Here is a 23,794-nt window from a genome sequence, read left to right as displayed (position 1 = left end):
ATTATATACACAATCGCAAAAAATCTGTAAAAAACTTCTTCAAAACGTTTATACATCAATGACTACAAACACTGCAGTAACCCAGTTGTATCCGTATGACATCATAGGTTGCGTGCAGATATATTCACATTTAAACAAAGTGAAATTAAGAAATACAATGGAATAAAGTGATTCATGATGCAGCAACTCGGCGAACCATTTTTCTCCTGGACAAGAAAGGGAACGCTCGCAAAATGGCGCCCGTCCGGTGTTCGGTCACGGTGATCTAGGTTTCGTGACACCGATTTTTGTCACATTTCTTTGGGTTTCGCGTACATTAACGGTAACACTCTGCTACAAATTCATTGTAGTCACCAGGATTTCGATCGGGAGAATACAATGCTCGATCGTACGGAATCAGGTGGATAATCGCAGATTATACTCCCGGGTAACTGTATCCCACTGCATCTTTTTTCCTCCCTAGAAAGACTGCTGGTATCTGTAATCTTCTTTGCTCTCTAGAATTCACCTCAAGTGGTAGCCTCTTACGAATGAAAGGATGCCGGAATAAAGGCAGCCTCGCGAAGTGCATAAATCATTCTACGATCGGGCTCATTGTCTTCTATTGAATGGCGAATTTTAAACAGAATTGGAAAGAGTAAGATATCTCCGTTGTGTCTTCTTGGTCTTTATAATTCTTGTGGAACATGAAATTAATGCTTTGCTAATTCTATTTTGTAGCTTATCTTATATTAAAATCCTTCTTTTCTTTCAGATAATAATTTAAAAAAAATTAACAACTGATTTTGTAGACACTCTAAATCATAATACTTCTTTGAAATTCCTACGTTAATAATTACTGTAATAATGGTGATCTTATCTGTAATGTGAATTTTTCTTAGTAACTTTTCATCTTAAAATAAAAATGCACGTAATCTTGATCTTGTCATAGTTAGTCAGCTGCAGATGATTCATTTCAATTGAATGTAGTTTGGCTAGATGCAATAAAGGTCGTGAAAAATATCTTTAACGAATTGATAAGAAACAGCCTAAATAGAGGTAAACAATGCCATCAACAATCATCAATATCGTTCACCTACCGACGATGAGAGTTACGTATGTGTACTTACAAAAAGTTTCAACGATGTTCATATGTTGTCGATTGTAACTAGTACGTGCTTGATCGCATCACTAAGACGCGATTAGATAACAATAGATCATTGTAAACAGGCGCTTTTCACTTCTTGCATCATAACTACGAGTCAGACTTGTAATGAAGATTTCATAGAAAATCTATTAATTTTTTCTAAATCGAGATTCTTTTGTTATTAAATACTAGGACTGAAAGTATTCGAAAACATGTAAGAAAATGTTTTATTATTAACGAAGTTATTAAGAACGAAGGGATGCTAATCAACGTAGCTGAGAAAGAAATCGTATAATTGGAAAGCTGATCACTAGTGGTATCTGGAGGCACAGTTGTGGTGATAAGTAGGGTAGTGGAGATGGTTGTTGTGGGGATGCGCCTTTAATTGTAATTGTGCCTTTGGTTTGTTTGTTACTCAAATTTTTGTTATTAACACGTTCCGTGCCACGTGTACCATCGATGGTACACGCTTGCATGTTTACTTAGTGAACTGAACAAATTGTTTACAAGAAATTTAGAACCGAAGAATCAATTTCCACCGCAAGAATGGGCGTTGATAAGTTTTTGTTACGTTGTTATGTGTACGAGAATTAATAATTGCACGTAATACATCAAGTTTTAGTAAAATATCAAAGTGTGAAGATTCGAGTAAAAAAAGCTCGGCACGAAACGTGTTAAGAAGTGAACAAAATAAAAAAAATAGAAGAATTTAATGTCTTATTCGATAAATATAAAGTTTACTACGCTCGAAAACGAATCAAAGGCACAGTAACTGATCACCCCACAGTAACCGACTCTACTGTCCTATTACTTCATAGCTAGCGAGTGGTAGTGTGATGCGGAGACTACAATAACGTGTCAGTCCGCCGAAGTGAAAAGTGAATCACGGTCCAGTTCAGATCCCCGACCTTCCAGAAATCGTCCAACGGATCGACGATTATTCCCTCCGCCTGTTCTTCGATGGGGTCTTGCTTCCGATTCCGGTTTTCTGTCGGTGAAAGGGACAGAGAGGGAAAGAGAGAGAGAGAGAGAGAGAAAGAGAGAGAGAGAGGAAGAAAGGAAGAGCGCATACACAAAGAGGGAGGGACCGCGCGAGCGAGGAAGTCGGCCGAAGAAGGAGGCGGATAAGTAAGTTTTAAAGAGCCACCTGTGGAACCCATGGCACGCGCCACACTCGGTCTAATCCCAAGTTGCTCCCTTCGGTCCAGTCCCCATCATGCAACGGTCGGTTGCAGGTAACAGGTACCAAGGTGCATCCCACCAAAGATCAGCCGCAGCATCTGGCTAAGGCCAGGCCCGGTCTTCCTCGGTCCTCGTCGGTGATTACATCTACATTCTATATAAATGCCGGTTCCGTGATTATCTGCTAGTCCATCTGCCGATTCCTTGACCCCGAACGTTTCTATCTTCGTCGGACCTGTTCGATCCTCTTTTTCGTTCGCCTACTCCGGTAGCCGATGCTGGGATGAACGATGCTTTGATGGAGTCGTTGAATTTATTGGCGAGTCTGGAATCTCACGGCCGTGATTCGAGACTCGAATTCCTTTGGTTCAGGATTTTGCATGTTGGATATCTGTTCGAACCTCTTAAGATTCCTGCGAGAGTTTTCTGTCTGGTACCACTAGAACCTCAATTATGCTAACTGGCCAGCTGGAACGATGATACTTTTATGCGGCAATGAACTCGTATTTATTGTGCGAATCGAAGAAAATGAGTGATTTGAAACTTCGATAAATATAGAGACTGCGCTTAAGTATCGATCACTATTATCGCGATACGTGATAACTTCTTTTATCAAAAGCTTTCTCGCGAAGCTCTCTCTAACGATTTATGCAAAAAAGGCGGACGTACACACAATGGTACTGTTATCGAATATGATGTTACTTTAACAAAATTACAAACACTTTATTTAATGTTGAGAAGAGTAACTGAAGATTCCGCAGAAACGAAAGACAATCTAATAATAAAAATTCATTCGAAACACCACAGTTGAACGTTCCATTATACGTGCCATTTTCTTATTTAGGAGATTTTATGGGATAACATATTATTAATTGAAATACTTATTTATATACATACTATTTACGTGAACGGCTTTCAAAGTTCCATTACTTCACTCTTCCTCTGTTTTGTTGTCGCAGAGTATTTTAGATTAAAACACAAATTCTTTTAGGATATTGCCATTCTCATCGAACTGCACAGTAATTACACCACACAATTTTTACATTTATTGTACCATTTGAGATTTGAATGTTTAAAAATCTTGATGGAGTTTAATGTGACGTTTAATTGTTAATCCTCGCCAACTATTTCTACAACATCGTAACTCGATGGATAGAACGATGCATAGAATTTTCTATTCATACACACAAATTTTGATTATAAAAGACGCGTGACAGTGGTAACAAGTTTAAAACTAGATTTAATCCTATACAAATGCTTAATTCCAGTTTCTGTTAATTAATCCATGATAATCTGTATCCGCATTATATTTAACATGCAGAACATTGTGTAATCAATTCGAATAAAATATATTTGATCATATGAGGGAACGGTTTCTTGAAAGTGTGTGAAGCAAATTGATTTGGCATTATTAAGTTTAACCTTTAGAGAGCCGGAAAGCCAATATATTGGCTCGAGTTATGGCAATAAACTTGTAAAAGAAATACCTTACGTATACATACAATACTTTTTAGAATAAAATTGTTGAGTTATATGAGGAAATTTGCTGGTCCTCTAGAGGTTAATAAGGCATATTTCAACTTTCCAATTATTTCCTTCGCTAAACTGGACGTCAAGATTTTTCGGGACGAGATTACAGCGAAATATTCGATGATATTTCGACAAGGAACACGTTAGCGGGACAGGGCGCTGAATTTAACCTGAATTAATAACTTGTTACGTAAGCACGTAACGCGGGTGCGAGGGAAAGTCGAATTAGTAAAACCAACGTCGCCCCGGCATGTCACTTAACATAACCAGAAACGAGTTTCACTAATGGAACAATAATTAACGCAATCCATACGGTCGATTAAGCCGGCGAGATGGTCGGCCGATCACGAAAGCAGCCTCGATCATCAGTTTCCCCGTTCAAATCGTGTCAAGCTCCGAAAAGCTTGCGATTTAGAATCCTTAAACGAAGTCTTTTGGAACTTCGTTACAAAAAGTGTATACGAATCCATATAAAGGTATAAAAAAAACATATTCATTACAGAAGAACGCATATAGACAATGCACAAATAAAATATTGCTTTACCGACTGGAGGCGCCAATAATAAAAAATTTCTCAAACTGCAGAACAGAAATTGCGCGCTCCATATATGGCCGACGTGGCAGCTAACGTGTTTATAGGTGAAGAATGATTACTATGGTGGTTTAATCGGCACCCCAACGATAATTACAAACTCGACTATCGATCGGAATCGATGATCTTGCTCGGTAATAGGCAGTTCGACCGATGTTCGGGTACTCTTCTATTGGACGGGATCAGAGGGAAGACGTTTACGAGGCGTTCGTGACTGGTGGTGGAACTATGACAAATTCGTTGGAGCTACCGGAAATTAGTATTGACTTTTTGCTCACCACCTAAAGTCGAAATCGCGAGTGTCGGTCACGGAACGCGGTCGGTTAAATTTTTCGCCGCCATTCTCGCCATCTAGAAAGCCACCAGTTATATCGGATACAAGCTGATAGAGAAGATGTTCCTTTTGATTTCGTGCAGGAATGGAAACTGCAAAGCCCTTATCTGATCTAGGATTGAGTACATTTCGCAAAATGAAACATAGTAGTTAAAAATTTTTTAACTAATTTATTATTTTGGCGTTAAAAATAATAAAGGTGATCTTTAGGCAAAATAAAAATTCTCTACTTCGTCTACTCTCATCTAACCTCATATACCCCCTAAATGTCTCTGTTAATAAATTTAGTAAGTTGAAAATAATGTAACAGTATTTTTAAAATCTTGATCATTTCAAACACAGAAAAGTCTAAAATAACGATTATTTAACCCGAGAAAGATAACCTACGTCGCAGAGGCGCCTGCGAAATAAACAACTGACTGCACCGTGGATGACGCAAAGACTGGAAGCACCCACTTTGCCAAGGCATGTGCGAAGCAACATTGAAAATATTCTTCCAAAATCTGCTGTACAGGCTTCCACAGATGATGAAGAAGAACCCTCAGCCAAAAAAGGCGTTATTGCAGTCTTTGCACGTCTAAAAAGAAAAGAATGTCAAAGATGACCTGTGCCAAATGCAAAAAGACAGTTTGTGGTGAACACAAGAAAGACGTTTGTCATGACTGTCTCTAAAGAAATTTTTTATAATATTATAGTTTTTTTACACTGATTATATTATAGTCTACTAGTTTGTAAGGATAAAACACTATTTTTTGTGATATTTTACGGGATTTGTTCCCATAAACCGAAGACTGTTGATTTTTGTTAATTTTTCATAGAGGTCTAGTGATTTAAGTTTAAAATTACTTAAAATATAAAAAAATATAATATAAATGCATTTTATTTTTACAATAATGCCAAACCTTTAAAATGACTAGATTAACTTAAATAAATATCCATTGTTAGTATAAAATTGACGCCTTAGAAAAGCATGCGCCTCTGAAGCGTATGGTTATCTTTTACGTACGTTGTCATATGGTTATCTTTCTAGGGTTAAAATAGTATTTGAAATATTTGTTGTACAACCTCGGCTAAGTAGTGATCGTAAACTTGATTAAACAGAACGTTACAAAATCGTGAAAGTTAAAGTGTTAATAAACAATAGAGAGAAAAGAAACATTCTACAGCCCGTTACGTATCTGATCCAGTATTCAGTGTTGGAGTCGAGACTAAACTCTCGACAGTGAGGAGGGTTGATGCTGATTTCCGTACACCTCACTTTGCTCGGGTAGAGGATTAAAATTGTGATTGAGTAATTAGAATGTAGTGAGACAGAATAGGAATTCGTTGAGTTAATATATAATCATTTCTGATCGTTGGATTCTGATTAAATGTCACACAAAAATGATGATGCTTTGAATGTAATGTCAAAATCTCGCAAAATTTCATAAAATTATAGTATTTTAAATAGTCAATTAAAAATTGAAAAGTCAAATTTCATCACATCATTTATTTTTCCAACGTTCTTACGTTAGGCGGAGCCTAATAAAATTAGAAAGATAACATACGTTAACGTACAAATTATTTTTTCACATGTGAACAAATAATTTCGTTACACCCGGACATATGGTTGATGCGATGGTCAAAGTGACAACATGAAGGACTCTGTAAGTCGACAAAGTTTGAGGATCACTGGTTCATACTGGTTCATTCCTGCAACCGCGTTCGAACGGGACAAAACCATGATAAATCGAATTTCGCAGCGCTATTCCGATCTCATTAAACTTGAATAATTTCTCTGGAAGAACGTACAAATCGAGTGACCGCGCACTTCTACGAGCGTCCGCGCGGACAAAGCATGTTTCCGGTAAAATCCACGCGCGAACCAGTTCGTGCAACCCGACATCATATTTAACTCCGCGAGACCGGGACAGGTTACTGGTCGTGTTACGATATCACAGCTGCTTATTGATAATACGGTGAACGTAGGAAGTGTTCTCCGCTGCGAAAATGGCGGCCACAGCGGCGGCGCGGCATTAAATTCCTCGAGTTAGCGGCGACACGCGTGTCCGTCTGTGTAAAGTTTGATACGCGTTCCGGCCGGCTGAAGGAAATTTACGCGTACATTTCCCCGCATCGGACTCCTCTCGCGTAGGCCAGTTTGTCGATTACATAACGATGTAACGGTACACAATGAAGCATCGTGCAATAATACCGACTCCTCGAAGGGGTCGCTCATTGCTTCGAGAAGCGGTTAATCGGTTGATTGGCTGGTCAAAGAAATCGACCCTCTGAACACCAGTTTTCCTCCGCATAATAATAAGACGAATGCTCCGGCCCCCTCCCCCACTCGCGGAGAATCCTACCCCTTTACCTGCCGATGGATACAGTTGTGTGTAATAAACTAACCGCGTGCCGCTTATTACGCGTAGCGTCCGCGAAAACATCCGCGATTTCATTTCAGACGCGGGAACGACTTCTCGAGCGACCGGCACGGATGCATCAAAGTCCGCTGCTCGGCCGTGAAATAATTCCGAGGTGATTAATCGCACGGATTCCCGTCAAACCCGTGCAACTATCCCTGGTTATCGCTCTCGCACGGCGAATACTTTGTAACCTGAATTAACGATCGTAACCCTCGCCGTTCCCTGTAATAGTGTTATTCCGCAGACATAGCGCCGATTGAACGACTAATCGCTTTCCGTTTAATTAGACATTTCCGACGCGTGGAAATGCTGGAGTATCGGCCGATTTCGAAGAATTTGTTCACTCTACTCATCGTAAGCCGGTGCTCGATTGCTAGAGCGCTGATTTTTCTGCGAATTCCTTGTAGGTTATTTTGGGAAAGGAAAATTAGGGAACGGTTTATTTCTAATGTCTTTCATGCGTCAATGTTTATTTCGGTGTAAGAGTAAAGTAGCATGTATGATACAACTATCTCAAGCTTCACATTTACATTGCTTATTTTCAAGTGAATATGAATACTTTTAAAAATATAAAGTGTTAAAAATTGAAATGTTTGAGAAACCATAGATTTAACCATCGAAGTTTTCCCTTTACAATAATCCCTTAAAACTTGGTATACGATCTGTCTGGTCGTTTTATTGAATGAATGGTGTGCCGCTTAAAAAAAAAGAAGGATTTTAAACACGTTATAGTTAATTCATTAGTTAAATAAAATTATACAGATTTCGAAGGATTTTTCTTGGATTCGTTCGCTGTACAATATACGTATCGCGTTGCCTATGACCGAAGTACGATCTACCTCGAACCGTCCCGAGTCACTCCGGTAGTTGATTTTAACTCTGCTACCATTGTACAGTTCTACGGATGATAAAAACGTTCACCTGCTGGACATATGTAGCCACAAGACGCAAACACAAAAATTACTGATAGCCAAGTGACAAGCACTGAATCGAACGCCGTCAATCATCCGCCAGCATCAGGTGTCTCGGGACATCCTGAGGCACCCACACGTTCTCGCGTATCCTTTCACCGTTTCTTATTCGACTTTCTACACCGTGTTTAACCTCGAAGCGACTATAGAATTGTCGGGAGACACAGTCGCGCAAGAACGACCGTGAATGGCACGTGGCACAGGTGGTTCATCGAAAGCGGTCGGCCCGCGAAACCGACGCAAAGCGGCGCTGGGCGACGCCGCGCGATGCGATGCGACTTTTCGCTTTTACTTGCTCGGTCCGCTGGCCGATAGGAAGTTGTCTCGGGCCACGCCGGTTCCAGAACTGGAATTACTTGACCCAGGCCCGGTTCGATCCTCGCCGCCACGTTGTACCACCACGATATACCGTCATCAGCATGAACGCGCCCCGTGTCTCGTACGTGGGCCGCCGGTCTCGCCATGCTCCAGTAGGCTCGCGGATTTTTGTTCATTAACAAGACACACCGCGCCGCAGCCGCCTCGGATTGTCGAGCAGTGAGCCGCGTGCACGCGCGTACACCGACCGATAACGATGCCCACGATTTACGAGCCGATCCGTGATAAACCCGCGAACGTGGCAGATTGCCGAACGATATCGGCGCCGGGGTCAATTGGGCCCCCGCTCGTGGAAAACCAGCTGCAAAGTGGATGCCGTGATTTACGACCGCTTCCGAGACTATCCCGATCACTCTACTCGTCCCTTTTTCGTTGGCAGCGAGGCTCGTCGGTTTGCCCGGACGGGTTTCGTAGGGACGATTCAATTGCCAGGAGGATTCGTAACTTCGGCGATTCGAGAATTAACCCTTTGTACGCGGAGAATTTTCTCAGATTATCTACCAACAACTCGAACGTATTTGTTTGCGAAGTATACTGATCAGTCCAATGAATGAGCACCTTCCAGCGAATAAACATATCCTGTATTATACGAAAAAGTAACGTTTGCTACATCCTTGTCGCATAAAAATGTATACAGTAGATCTGTTATATATAAGACACGGATGTCTTGAAGATGCCGTTTTGATTTTGCTTCTCGTTTTGTTTCACATTTCATTTGTTTCATTTGTTTTCAAGGTAGGTATCACTACTTGAAATCTGTAAGTTGTATTTTTTAGGGTGCGTTCAATGAAACTATGACGAATCTCGTTCATTGGAATATTATTGTTCATTCGTTAAAATTGTTTCTTCATTCATTGGTCGTTCGATGTATTTTTCCTAAAATCTTATATTACACTTTTGGATTGGTTTGCAATAACCTAATTTTACAAAATTATCCTACTCACGCATTCAGGTTACTTACTCTTTCCGTTTCCTTCCTCTTTACATCCACTTGATTCTTTGCCTGCCAATTAACTCTCCTACCCGTTCCACTTATTCCTACTATTATCTTTCGTCTTCTAGTCTCTTCATTTTCTTTCCTTTCTTTTGCATCTCCAGCCGCTCTATAATTCTTCTATCGGCCTTTCGCTCCACATTTGTCTTACATTTCCTATCTTAATATTCCTATCGGTTTATTTGCAATTCCTTGTAAAATATCCAGAATTCTCGAATCTATCCTCGTACAAATCACAGTTTCTTCCTTCTTCCTCTTCCTAATATCTATTACAATCTTCCAAATTTCCATATATTGCCTGTACAATTATTTTGTACTCTTTCGATCATTGCACTTATTAATTTGTTTGATACATTATCGAATCAAATATCGAATAAATAAAGTGTCGTAGTATCGAATCGAAGAATGAAAAAGTAAATGGAACATATGATAATCTTGCACAAATGCAGATGATGTAGAGCGAGCAACGAAACAATTTATCTTCTGTGAGTATTATTATAATATTGTTATTCATAATCTATTCTCCAAAAAATAAAATTCGGAAACATCGTGGATGTTAAGAGTAAAAATTGTTGTTTGAAAAATTTCACATCTGCAACACATATGTGCGAGTAATACAAATAAAAAGTAATAGTAGTAATAGTAGTAATACAAAAAAAATTCTCATCATCGTTTTCACTGAAGATACAAGCTGAAAGTAATGCTATGAAGCCAACCATTTTCAAAAATAAAGCAACGAGTCCTGATCGCAGCAAGAACTGCAAGTATTGCAATGCTTTTCTGGCAACGAGTGCCATCGGAGAAAATTGCATCGTCTCAGTCTCAGTATTCTTTATTTATATTCTGTGACATGTTTAAACAAACAATTGGATGAGGTTCATTCCGAAGCGATCACCGCCGAAAATTGGTACATTGGTACATTCTTGGTATTGATCCACACGAAACGCATATATGCATAACTGAATAGTAAAAAACGTGCGTTTACATTCTTCGAGCGCATCGTTTCCTTTATGCAGGAGCGGAGACTATAACCTTGCCGATTGCGCTGCTCACCTTCTGTAAATGTGCATTTAATAACTGGTGTATTAAAACCGAACTTTTATATGCGGCTGCATTCCGGGATCGACAAGATTCCGAATGGCAATCGAATGGTACCTATTGATGCACCAATAACAGGATAATTCACTTTCGACTGATAAACAGATTAATTTATCCCGCCCGTAATAAATATGATAAGTATCTAATAAATACTTGAAGACGTTTAAACGCACCGCGAATGACTCTGTCTTGCGTTTACGACTGTTCTGCGCTCGCACCGTTCGTCGTCTGAACCCGACGAGAGAAGAAACAACGCGCCCACCACGCGTTGAAATCTCTGAGCCGGTGCAGCGCGTTGCAGAGCGTTTCGTATTAATGTAGATATATGCGTTTGTGAATTGCTCGTGCACCGGTACCACGTGCGCTCCCGCGGTGGCCAAGTACGGGTAACGGGGTTAATGAGCAGCGGAGTGATCTTTTTGTTCGCTGAAAGCTCGATCGGACGCCGATGCTAATCCCTCGGCAGCCGATTGCGTTGACGAGGCGGAGAGGCTACGGTTCGGCTGAATATTCATGCCGGCTCGGCGAATCGCTCGCGTGCTTGCGAGCAGAGCGGGGCCGGGGCCACGCGAAACCCGTAAGATACGCTCGCGATAATTGCCGGCCGATTGCCAGGAAAAACTGGACCTGTCCGGCAGCGAATCTTCGGATTATTATGAATTATTTATCTCCACGGTCGTTTCTCCCCGACACGTCCAAACCAACGTTCCGTGCTCCGGGAGTTGATGAACGATCGTTAACGTAACGGTAGAGTCGGCTAGATGTCTCGGGCTGTGATAAAGGTCTGACAATGTTGCGGAAAGAGTAAATTGTACCAATGTGCAGAAGAAGGTGTTATTACCGACGCTTCTTCAGTTTTCCAGAATCTTCGGGTTATTAAATACATTAGATAGCTTAAACTAGAATTTATTTATCGCAAGTGTTATTGAATGCGGGCCAGAAGACGTGTTCAAGAAATTAAAGTGCAATTGAAGAAACAAGATTCCACAGTTCTAGATAGATTCGCAGCTTCCCAAAGGTCCAGGGGACTAGCGACGAGCAACAACACCGTGCATTCAGATATTCTACTCGTTATCTCGTAAATATAGATACGCGGTGTAGTCTATATGTCGAAATATCTCACGCCTCCGTTGGCTAATAATCTTTTTGTCAAGGCGCGTTTCAATAGGTGTATCACCGCTAAAATCCCCCGACCGCGAGTAAAAAGAGCAGGACAGCTCGTAACGTTTAAAAGGAAAAAGCAAAGGTACGCGAGCGACGATCGCCATTAACAAGCATATTCCCGGTTTCCGTCTTTACGATCGAGCTAGCCACGTGAGAAAGAATGCAACACGGAAGCTGGAAAATCCTCGCAACGCTCCCCATATTGATCATCACCGGGATGCCTGGCATTCCGCCGGGCCGATTCGAATAAATTAATAAACATGACCAAACAGGGGGAGCACGGTCAAGGTGCCAGGATTCCTCGGTGCATCGAAATCCCACGGGAGACGGTAATCGGGGGAGCGAATCCTTTCCAGGATCCCATCAGAAAATACCGAACTCGCTCGCGTTCCTTTATGGGCCGACCGGTTGCATAATGTATCGGGGCTTTTCGCGTGAGACTCGACGCGGTTTCGAGTGTTATCGCCGCGAACACCAGTCCTCGGGGTTCGTCCGTGCAAGGACCAATTCCATTGTGGAGGCGAGCGTTTCGAGACGTGTGCGGGCACACCGACGAGGACCGAGGAGCCGGGCGAGAGTTGTTCCTCGCTCGAGCAATTTCTTGATGCATATTGTCACGCGTTGTTAAACCCCGAGAGCACCGCCATTACGGGACGGGCCGGGCCGGGCCGGGGATCGGCGTCGCTCCGCGCCGCGTTGCAACGCGCTGCAAGCTGCAACGCGATGCAACGCGGCGGAGAAAGATGACGAGGAAGCAAGGTAGCCGCACGTTCTGCCAGCTACCGGGCGAATCGCTACCGCATCGACTCTGGCCCGACTGGCTGACTAGTTAAATTGCCAGCATCGCCTCGGACTATTACTGTTTACATAAGAGGACGATGATCGTTGCATTCCCGCAGAAATCGGAGTATCCTACAAACTGGCCACTGTCTTCGCCATTTCCATGGCAGGGAAGGCCGATTGAGCTATTCTGGAATTCTTTATCAGGTAAAACCCAGCCCTGGAATTTATTGATAGAAATGTTCAATTGTTCACGAATTATCATTCTTCTTCGTTCTCGAGAATCATCGGGAACGTACCAGTTGATTCTAGTAACTGGACCAGGACAAAACTTCGTTCTTGTTGAAGATGGAGAAAAACTGTATAAGAAAATTCTGCATCGCGTTCTCATTCATACGTCTTATGCGATGCATAGTTATGCATAAGACTGATATTAAATGTTTCAGAAGTATCGAATCGTTATTGATTTAATAAAATTTATTGAAAGTCGAACAAAAGATCAAAATCAACAAGATAATATGTAGAAAAAATTTAGAAAAATTATTGTTTAGAACGAATGAAGGACTATACAGTATTATTTTTTATTGGCTTCAAAATGGCTTTCTTGCAAACAATCGTCATTGTTTATACATAGTTGATGTACAATTTCATATCCCCTAATTTTCCAAACACAATGTAAACATTTTTCCAGTATTTCGTCTGATCCAGTGTTGCCGCGATTTCAGTACTTTTCGTGGTAGAGGGGATAACGAAGTATCACACATACTGCAAACTAGTGCAAGCTAGTACTAGAGATAGTACTTCAAAACAATAACAACATATTCATATAACACTTAGAGTTAGCTTAGGATATGTAGATAATCTTCACTTCTCTCAACCCCCTTCGCGAGACCACCTTCTGCGGCTGCGCCAGTTTGCGGCATGTAGGGTACTTGTGTTAGTCCACCCTCCTACATCACGGTTAATTAATTCAGTGTTGTATCGAAATCGTTGTAAAAGAAACCTAGAGGGGGGGTGGGAATTCGATCGGCTACGATGCGAAAGGTCGGTTGGTGTTCCGTGAACGATTCCCACTTCTTTTTCCAAGACTTTGTTTACTATTGCTACATGTACAAGGTGAACGTCCTGCTTATGTCAATAAAAACCGTGAGGCGCGATGGAAACATTTCTTCTGCCAATATGAGCTGTGATACCGTGCTGTAAAAGGATTGTCGCAATTTTCACACCGTGTTACATGCATCGGGACTATGCTCCCAAAGCACCGTGTCATAAGAGGGTTGACTGTATATGCGGTGTGAGTAATCTAACATTTAAAGCTAAAATATATACGTTGTTTTTAACGATACAAGGAATTTTCTACAAAAATATATACTTGGATAGGGTAAACGTTAATCCTCAGAGGACAGACCTCGCAGAAACAAATTTTTGTCGACATAAGAACTGGGCCGTCCCGCGAGGGTTAAGATACAGAAGACATTTTCTCTAGGTCACGTCTTTCAAAATTTGATGGTCACCGACGTCTTTTTACCTTACCTAAGCATCGTAATATGTTTCTGTATATTTAAAAATAAGCATGGAATTTTCTGCACAACTCGAAGAGCGATACATAGAAGAGGATTGCGTATATTGAAGTACAAGGTTCCCCGGAAAGAATCATCCGATTTCAAAAATTTATATTTTAAAAAATTACACACAGAAAATTATAATTCAAACACGAATATAACGGGAAAATATGTGACTTTTTGTTTACAAGTGTTCAATATGACTTCCTTTCGTTACACGTATGATATTATTGCGATATGAAAGTTCTTGCCAAACACGGTGTAATGTATCTCTGGTAATTGTTTGTACAGCATCGCAAATGCGTTTTTTCAGTTCATTTACACTTGTAGGTAAAGGTGGTACAAAGACAAGATCCTTCACAAATCCTCAAAGGAAGAAGTCGCATGGGGTTAGGTCGGGTGATCTCGGAGGCCAACTGTGTAGATCCATATTATCGGATGAACTGCGACCAATCTAACGGTTTGGTAGTTTCGTGTTAAGAAAATTCCGAACCTCCAAGTGCCAATGGGGTAAAAAGTAAAACTCGCACATTTTCCCGTTATATTCGTGTTTGAATTATAATTTTCTGTGTGTAATTTTTTAAAATATACATTTTTGAAATCGGATGATTCTTTCCGGGGAACCCTGTACCAATTAAATCGAAGAGGTAGCAGATTCGCCTTTAAGAAAAAAGCTAGTTCTTCAATTGCCTCTTGGTTTCCCTTGCAGAAGCAATTAAAGCCAGTGGGGGGATTTTCGCTTGCAGATGAAAGAAGTCTGTGAAAAAGAAAATCGTGCAACAACCAGCGGAAACTGATACTACATAGGAGAATCCGACCAAGAACGTGTTAAAGCAAATAAAGGAAGCCCTCGAATCCCTGGATTGTAGACAGAGCTAATCGCGCGTTCGCGAAAAACTAGTTCCCCGAGACCTGGCGGACCTTGTTCTCCATCATGCCGACCACACGCGAGAATCCTTCCGGCCGCTTACGCAAACACCGTGTTCCCGTGCCGGGTCTCGGCTTGTTTCCTCATCCAGCACTGACAGTTAGCTCCGGCTAGTCTCTAAACAGCATTGGGTACTGGCGGAGGCTAGTTAGTAAAGTACGCGAACGTTCAGTGCTGCCATAAACAATGGTTTTAGCGAGTGCGTATACACAATGTGCGCCACTGGGGTACAGGCCCGACTCCCACGGTTCACAGACGTAGCCGGAGTCTCTTCCGAACGACTCCGGCCAGCCTGGTCTTTACGTGTACTTTGCCCGTCGACGACTCACCCACTTTGCTTTACTTAAGGCCGTTCGAGTCTTGCACCGCACCGGCCGCCTCCTTTCTCCCCCTGCCGAACGATCGTCCGGCTTTTACCTGACGTTTACTCGGCGTTCTAGCTACATTCCAGGGTCCATTAGGAGGGCCCCGCGTTGGTAGCACGAGCCCCCCTTCGACTACGCCGGGTACTTCGTACGATCTCGAAATGAACAGAGACGGCGCTACGGAGAGAAGGTTACCAGTTCAGGAAGAAGGGCTGGAGGGGGGTTACGAGCTAAACAATCATCCTCGTCCTCATTTCCGATAAGTTCTCGGCTTTTTGCTAAACCTCCGGGATCGGCTTCGCTTTTCTTTCTTGCTCCCTCTCCGTGTCGTTTCGTCGTTCCCTCACGGCGTTTTTTTTCCTCTCGGCTGATGGGGGAAAATAGAAAACGATCGTTGGTGTTCTGCGCTTCGAGCATTCACGGTTATTTGGCGAAGTTCCTTCGATTCTTGGTCGCGGATTTTCGAATGGATCAAGTACAGTTGAACCTCGGCAATACGAACTATCAGGACGCGTAAATGTTTGGATAATAGAGCACTCGGTTACAATCCGAAATTCAATTCTCATGTGTGAAACATTGCGCTTCGCTTATTAGGTAGGCGAATTATTTCGTGGCGTTTTCTACTCTGTCTATATGTATATGGTTACTTTGCTTTGCAGTGAACTCATGAATCAAATGATATTGAAAACAACAAGATCTAGTTGTATGCTAAGTATATTCTGTATTTAAGAACGAACGTTTGCAACGATTCAATTGCTTGTCTTAAATTTTTTTCGACAATTTTAGAGAAACAGGAAAATGAACGCACACGAAGGCACGTAATTTAAAAAGAGAAAATCGTTAAAATGAGAGAGCAAGAACAGAAATGAAAAATGTAACGATGAAGAAGATAAATAGTATGATTGCCTGGCATACTTCCATTTATACAGTTTCATCGAGCTAAATGAGAAATGAATGCAATGTATAGGATATAATGTTTGAGATCACAATTGTCATAATTGTGAAACTAAATAACCTGTCATCAACTAAAAACAGCGTAATTTTTTGAAGGATATAACTTACATTTAATTCTTATGAATACTGTACTTTTTCTTCAATTACTGCCACAATTGAGTGTAATAACTAGCGTGACTACTAACTCTACGTCATACTATTGGGTTGGCAACTAAGTAATTGCCGATTTGTTCAATGAAATAAAAATTTTTTTTTTACTTGGAACAAAGTTTAATCTGTAATGTATTTTCCATTTTGTTCAATGACCTTTTGCCATCTCTCTGACAACTTGAAAATTCCACGCTCGTAGAAAGTCTGATCCTTTTCGGCCAAAAACTGAGTTAAGTGAGATTTTACAGCATCATCATCGTTAAAAGTTTTACCACGAAGGGAGTTGTCCAGGGATCGAAATAAGTAGTAATCCGATGGCGCGAGATCAGGGCGCTATATGGTGGGTATAACATCAATTCCCAACCAATATCCATCAATTTTTGCCGAGTGGACAAAGACGTGTGCGGCCTAGCATTGTCCTGCTGGAAAATGACACCTTTACGATCGACCAATTCTAGTCGCTTTTCCTTGACCGCTGCATTCAATTTGTCCAGTTGCTAACATTCACGGATAATAAAAAATAACATAATAATAATAATAATAATTTTATAATATAACATTTACGGATATCATAAAAATGGGAGTGAGAAACATCTATAACTGAAATCGGCAATTACTTAGTTGCCAACCCAATATATTTGATCTCCATTTTTCATTAGTAACATGGTCCTCACCTGTCACAAAGCAAAGCTGTTGTGACTCGAAAATGTTGCATAGCTATGTAAGATTACCGTATCGAAGTTTTTGTCACAGATTTAACAGTTTTTGCGTAATCGCAGTCCACAATCAAATTAGTACTTTTCACCGTGGTCGGCTCTGTCCATTTTTCTCGGAAGCCGTATCGGGGAAGATGGCTCTGAACGGTTATTTCACTCACGCAGGCCAAGAGGCTCGCGAAATTCCCGCGGAACGCGGGAGCCACTTCGAATTTCACGGATGACCGGCGAACGTCCGATGACGATTGGCTCATCCGCCGATGCTCCCCCGGGAAGATATTACGCTGTTCCTCTTTCGCAATTCCGGCCGCGGGAACGGAAGATTTTGTGGCGCTTATGGACCCTGACTGTGCCGTAGTTTTATTAGTACAACATGGTAAACCGTTGGGTTCCCGTGGAGATTCGAGTACTTAAGTGAACGCGGCTTCAACGGCGTTAGTTCGCCCGTGGTAATTTGCGAAGAATCCCGAAGTCGAAATTTGAAATCCTCTTACTCGATAGAGATGGATGCCAACTACCTTGAATGTCCAGCATTGCCTAATTATAAGAAGATTCTCATCCTCGTAGTATTAACACTTGCCAGATTGAATAATGCGGACGGGCGTTTACATCACCCAAGAATAACTGTACTTTTGTAGAAATTAATTCATTTTAACATTATGTCAATAATGACAATCTTATCAAAATACACTTATATGTATACAGCAGATCCTTATGTACATTAAAATTTTACTGCATTAATAAACTACGTAGACAGTCGTTACTTTTTTTAAAATTATTTTATTAAGGGGAAAATAATTCAACAGTATTTTTAAATTCTTTAAACATTTTCACTGTTTTATATTTGTGATCTACTCGTTTCTCTCACAAATGTATCTAATCAGCAATTATAAGAGTTTGATCGTGAAAATATTTGAAGATAAGATTTGGAAATGATGAAGGATGTTCAAGGAAACAACGTTATGGAATATGTAAAACAACGGTGGACAATTTCTTTGAAGACAATGTTAGGAAGTTAGAATGATAGTATAAACAGAATCACATAGGAGATTTTAGTATAAGTGTTTTATTTTAATATGCATGCCAAATTCCATTTCAAAGAAAATGCCAATATTCTTTCGCTACGATTAGACACAGAGCATCATTTTTTTATACCATACGCAAAAGTGTATTAATTTTATTTACCATAGGGAATCCTCTATTCAAAAAAATTATTAACCCTTTGCACTCGAGTGACGACTCTGAGGCACCACTAAAATTTGTTATATCACCTTTTAAGATAATTTTGATATTAATAAAGTTTAGATTTAAAAAATTATTAAGAGTGTAACTATTGTGCGAGTCCCAAGAATCAATTTCATACGCACAAAATGCATTTTGTCGTGTAAAATAGAAATACTATAAGTTAGAAAAATGATTTTATATTTACGCTTAAAATAGCTTCGAGTGCAAAGGGTTAAAATAGAAACTTGCACGAAGATCCGTGGCCTAGATATAAAACAATCTCTGCGTCTATTTCAGTATCATTTTTTCCCGAAATGGAGATTACATAAAGAACAATAAAACACGTCTAGAACTAGTTTCGCCAGGAAAATCTGTCCAATAGCGCATCTAGTAGTCCAGAATCCATCCCCCAGCTAGCAAGAGCAAATAAACAAGCAGAAGTAAACAGCTAGGAGTTAGGAATTCAATTTAGGTTCAGCGGATGTTCGAATCATCGCTGGGAATCAATTCCTCTCCGGTCTCGTCACCGTTGAAAAGAAACAACCTCCGAAACCCGAGGGGGGAGCAGGTCCTCGCATCTGGGTCGAGAAACCAGACTATCGTAGCCCGAAATGACGCTCCATTCATCCTTTCATTCATCTGGGAATCGCTCGTGGCTAGCGAGACCTCTTCGCGGCGCGGTGGACTCCTCTCGGCCGTAATAAGCAAAAAAGATCGGGCCGCCGGGCCATTACGTAGAAAGGAACGAAGAAATCATCTACCGGGGGCGTAAAAAGCGTGGCAAAGCCGATTCCATCGCGGCCAGACTACCGAGACTTATTTTTCTGCCACTCTGCACGCCGATACGTCGGCTTTCGTCACCGGCTACCAAACGCCCGAGGACCGTTGTCTGCGTGTATACTTGCGCCATTCGACTGCGCCGGAGCATCTCCGATCGAAACTCAGTTAATATTTTCGAGAAGAAAACTCTCTACCCGCCGTGCTTCTATTCGAACAGAGAGAAGGGAAACACTATACATCATGATCGGGATTTTCTTCACGGATGTTTTCTCCGGAAATTCGGAATCTTTGATCTTGAGTTTAACCGGGGAGATTGAGGGAGCATTGCATTAGGTGTACGCGAAAGTTGAATTCGTTTTGAACAACGTTTTTCTCAATTTTCGAATTCGGAAAAACGAGACTGGTTTTGAACCAAGAAAATCCTGTAAATAGTGTTGTATGCTGTATTTTCGCCAGGAATCGAATAAGATTAATTCGAGTACAGGTTTCTTTTTATGAATGTCGCTAGTTGATAATAAAGTTGTCGATTTACACATAGCAATAGCAAAGGAACAATTAATATAACCACTGTAGGTTTATATATATTGTTCTTATATATTGTTCCCATATATATATGAACAATGATAAGAAGACTAAAATAATAATATAATTTTATTCGTTTATTAAACAGTAGAACCTTGGCTATCCAAATTGTTCATACAAATGTGAGCGTTCAACTAATGGAACAGTTACTCAGTTAGAATAGTAGATTAAGTCTTTAGTGTTGTATGTGTGTCGCCTTAGATTGTTCAATTTACACAAGAGACGTGTTTGTGTAATAAGGAACACAGATATCAAAGTTCTACATTCTACTTACAACAAAATCAACCACAAATGACGTAGATGCGTCAACACATCGCAATGACGAGGTTCTTCTTACTCATATGTATTACTACACATATTAGTAGTTACTACATAATTAGTAAATTTAGTAGTACTGTAGTAAATACTACATTAATACAATACAGTAATAGATCGTTAAATTATTTTGATTGCAGAAGGAGACGGGGTGTTGAGCAGACGCCTCGTCCAGATCGACGGGGTGTTGTCCGAAGCGGAGGAGGGTGGCGGAAGACGAGGGTTGGAAGAAGGGTGGCGTGCTATGATCAGCATGGAGCTTCCGGCACACGCGACGCAGCATGGTGCTCTTCACCTGGGGGTCGGGGTCGCGGTCAACCCAGGTGACCCAGCCGGAAGTGCCCTGACCGCCATTCATCCGCATCCTCAGGACCCCCTGGCACTCCACCATCATAATCACGGAGCTGCAACTCCCGGAGGTATGCACGAGGACTCCAAGAAAAAACGTATGTTTCTTCTTACGAATCCATTCTGACGTTCTCCATACGCCTTAGTATAAGATCCTCGCAGGGAAGAGTCGTTACATAATAAATCGAGACGAAATGCAAGTCTAACAATAGAACAATTCAGTTCAGATATTTAAACGAAGACACTTTCCTGCGGTTTTAGATTTACTTAGCTTTATTTCTCCGATAATTTCTACATAATGTCGGTTAAAGCGTGATCAACGAAACTTACTTCTAATTGTTTCTAAAAATGACGAAAGTATGCCTGAAGTTTGGTGTAACGATTATCCTATCATGCGTGAATTAATTTACTAGTTTTTTTTTAACGTAAGTACCTATATTATCTCCAAGATTGATAACTTCGATTTATTTAATAATGTTGCTGTACATGGAATAATGAAACAATCGAATCAGTTTCAAATTAATTCATAATTTGTTCGGAACAGTTGCTATTCAATTAAATTTGTTGTATTCTGCCGCAATCGATGCTTAATGCGCACGATTAAATTTAATTAACTCTAATTTGCACTGACAACTTAATGTAAACGATTGTATGTTGAGGTTTATACTTTAGCAGCGTAATAGCATTTTTTCAATTTACTAACCATCCAAGTACTCAGTATTTGCTGTACGTCGAGTACAGCAAATGTTGGACGAGTTATCTGTATAAAAAATTGATGAACGCAACGAAAAGCCCGCGTATCTCCATTCCAATTACCGGAACAAACGAGTTTCGGCTTTCGGTATTTATCGATGTTTTGTCACAGTAATTGATCTTCTTCTTGTCCGCGTGACCGAGCGGATGTCCATCAGGTAAAAACGATCCACTGACGATGCCGACACTTGTTCTTCGTCGGTTGCCGTGTATCAGCACGCTTCTGGACATTCCCCGAATTCTTCAGCTTCTTTCTTCCCGTTCGATCTTGGCTGTTTGATCAATACACTTCCATGTGCAGTCGACTCGCGTGCCATAATAATGTTTATACAATTTCGAGACCAATTCTACTCTCCAAATAAACTTGATTTACATATTTCCTCTCACTTGTTTCTTCACTTCAAGAGTATAGTTAGTACAAGTATAATAATTTATATTGTTTGCACCGTATGTATTCTAAGTACGATTTTATACCGGTAATTATCTATAACAAATAGACTTTTTATTATTATTCAGCAGAACGGAATTTTGGAACGAGAACTTGAACCATGTACAATAGAGTCCTTTAGTTAAACCTTTTGATAAATAAATAATCGTTATTTTATTGATCATTGAGAGTGAAAGATGATTTATGCATAATGAATAATTTAATAGGAAATTTGTGCAATGTATAATGCTCAATGTAACGTAACGCATAAAATATGATTGGAAATGGTATGTATATGTGCATGTTAATGTTGTGTAAACGTAGTTGAGAAACTATTTTTAAAACTATAATTTTAATGAAGACGACAAACTAAATAAAAATTGCATTAACTGTGAAAAAATTGCATTCCTGTCTTCTCGGTCTTTAATTTCGAGATATAACTTTTGATCTACTTAATGGTGATTTTCGTCGTTGTGCATAGATTCAACTGGACATGAATCACAGTAATCCCTCCGGCCAATTTGCAAATCGCGTTTGAAGACCTATTCATTCGTCTTCGCGAAGATGGATCGCGCCGGCGGTAGTTTTCTATGAGAACGATTCAACAGGAGAAAATCGAACTTCAAGTCTCAGAGACTTCAAGTATTTCTGAATTCCGAGTTGACTCAGCGAACATGATGCACAGTCATTGCGCGAGATCGTAATGGAAGCATCGGCGAGCGCGGACGAAGATTTATCGCGGCTTTGCGCGAAGCACGTGCCTCGAGCTTTTTGCAGGTGCAACATTCCTATTCGGATCGCATGAAAAATATGACAGCGATATTAGCTGTCACCGAGTCCCTGGACAGCGAAAAATCGGCCGTGCCTCTCATGCTTGCTAGTAATTATCGACGGTCGTGAGGAGCCGATCTTAATATTCTATTTTTCAATCTTCCGTTTATACGACGCGCTCTCCGTTCTCTATTAACTCATTTGTTTTACGTGTTGGAAAAAATGATCGGTTCGCGCACGAACGATAAAGTGTCGGTGCAAAAGAAAACGAAGACATGTTAATGTTTTCTAAGCTTTCATCGTTCGGTAACGAAGCATTGGTTCCGAGTAACGAACTATTTGTCTGGCTTATCTGTAAAGAATGTAAATAGTTTATTACGCTTTTTACTCGCATTTTGTATGATGCGGTGATAGTATCGATACACTTATCGAGGAAGAAAAGATCGCGCGATTTTTCATGCGGCTTTATTACCACTGGAAAAAATTTACTCCGCATTCCTTATGCATATCCTACCGTTAGGGCACTTAGACGTAGATGATTTATGAGGATTTTACCTTTTATCGCAATAATAGAGACACTGTACGCAATTTCTTCTGAAATCTCTTCTTCTCTGGTATTGTTTATTTCTAATCAATTATTTCGTTGTTCCAATAGGCTTCGCAGAAGAGATCAATGAATTTTGGCTTTCCCAAGTAAAAATTTTCCTGTTCTCTCGTAACTTCGTAATTAACGTTAAGTATTCTGCTAATCAACAGATTTCCTGAAGCATATGCATATTTAAGTTCTTTTGAAATTTTCAACTTTCGAAAATGAAGAACCTTGAAACATAAATATACACTGCACACAAAAATTATAGCATAGAAAAATTTTGGATAAAAGTTGGCTAACTTTGACTGATTATTACTGCACGAAAAATCATCGTAGGATGATGATTTTTGTCTTAAATTGAAGCTTGAGTCCTCTATCTTAAGATATTGTTTTCGAATTTTAAGTTTGATGCACCCTCACTACTGTAACACTTTATATGTGATTTATCGTTTGTCGTATTGAAAATTGCCAAGTATGATTTGAAGTAATGATTTGAAGTAATAATGAACTTCTTTTTACAAAGTTATCGCACTTTAAAGTAAACCTTGCACTTTTTGCATGAATTCGGTATGCATTAACATAAAGAACTGGCTATAAACAGTAATAAAGTCACACACACGCGCGTAAATCCAAGCGATATGAAATTAGAGCGGCAATTAAGCAAGGGTTATTTTCAATAAGACTAACGTGACCTCACATTTAAGGGATTACGTTGGCGAGGGTGCATCAAACTTAAAGTCTAGAAAGAATATTTTAAAGTACAGGTTTCAAACTTT

The 23,794-nt window shown here is 40.4% G+C and overlaps 1 protein-coding gene across 5 annotated transcripts in view; it reads left to right on the top strand.

Annotated features, from left to right (window-relative positions):
* sv (paired box protein shaven) overlaps positions 1 to 23,794 on the top strand; it is a 248,830-nt gene that overhangs the window by 39,933 nt on the left and 185,103 nt on the right. For 4 of the 5 annotated variants that reach the window (XM_076522549.1, XM_076522547.1, XM_033476260.2 and 1 more), the window contains exon 2: positions 20,271 to 20,576. In XM_076522549.1, the coding sequence (XP_076378664.1) occupies positions 20,375 to 20,576 (202 nt within the window). In that variant the 5' untranslated portion in view covers positions 20,271 to 20,374. The remainder of the gene's footprint in view (positions 1 to 20,270; positions 20,577 to 23,794) is intronic. The other variant, XM_033476261.2, reaches the window with a different exon arrangement.

This window comes from Megalopta genalis, chromosome 6 (genome assembly GCF_051020955.1).
Source record: "Megalopta genalis isolate 19385.01 chromosome 6, iyMegGena1_principal, whole genome shotgun sequence".
NCBI classification, from domain to species: Eukaryota; Metazoa; Arthropoda; class Insecta; order Hymenoptera; family Halictidae; genus Megalopta; species Megalopta genalis.
Note: the sequence above shows the minus strand (reverse complement) of the source record. Positions and strands in the feature narration are given on the sequence as shown.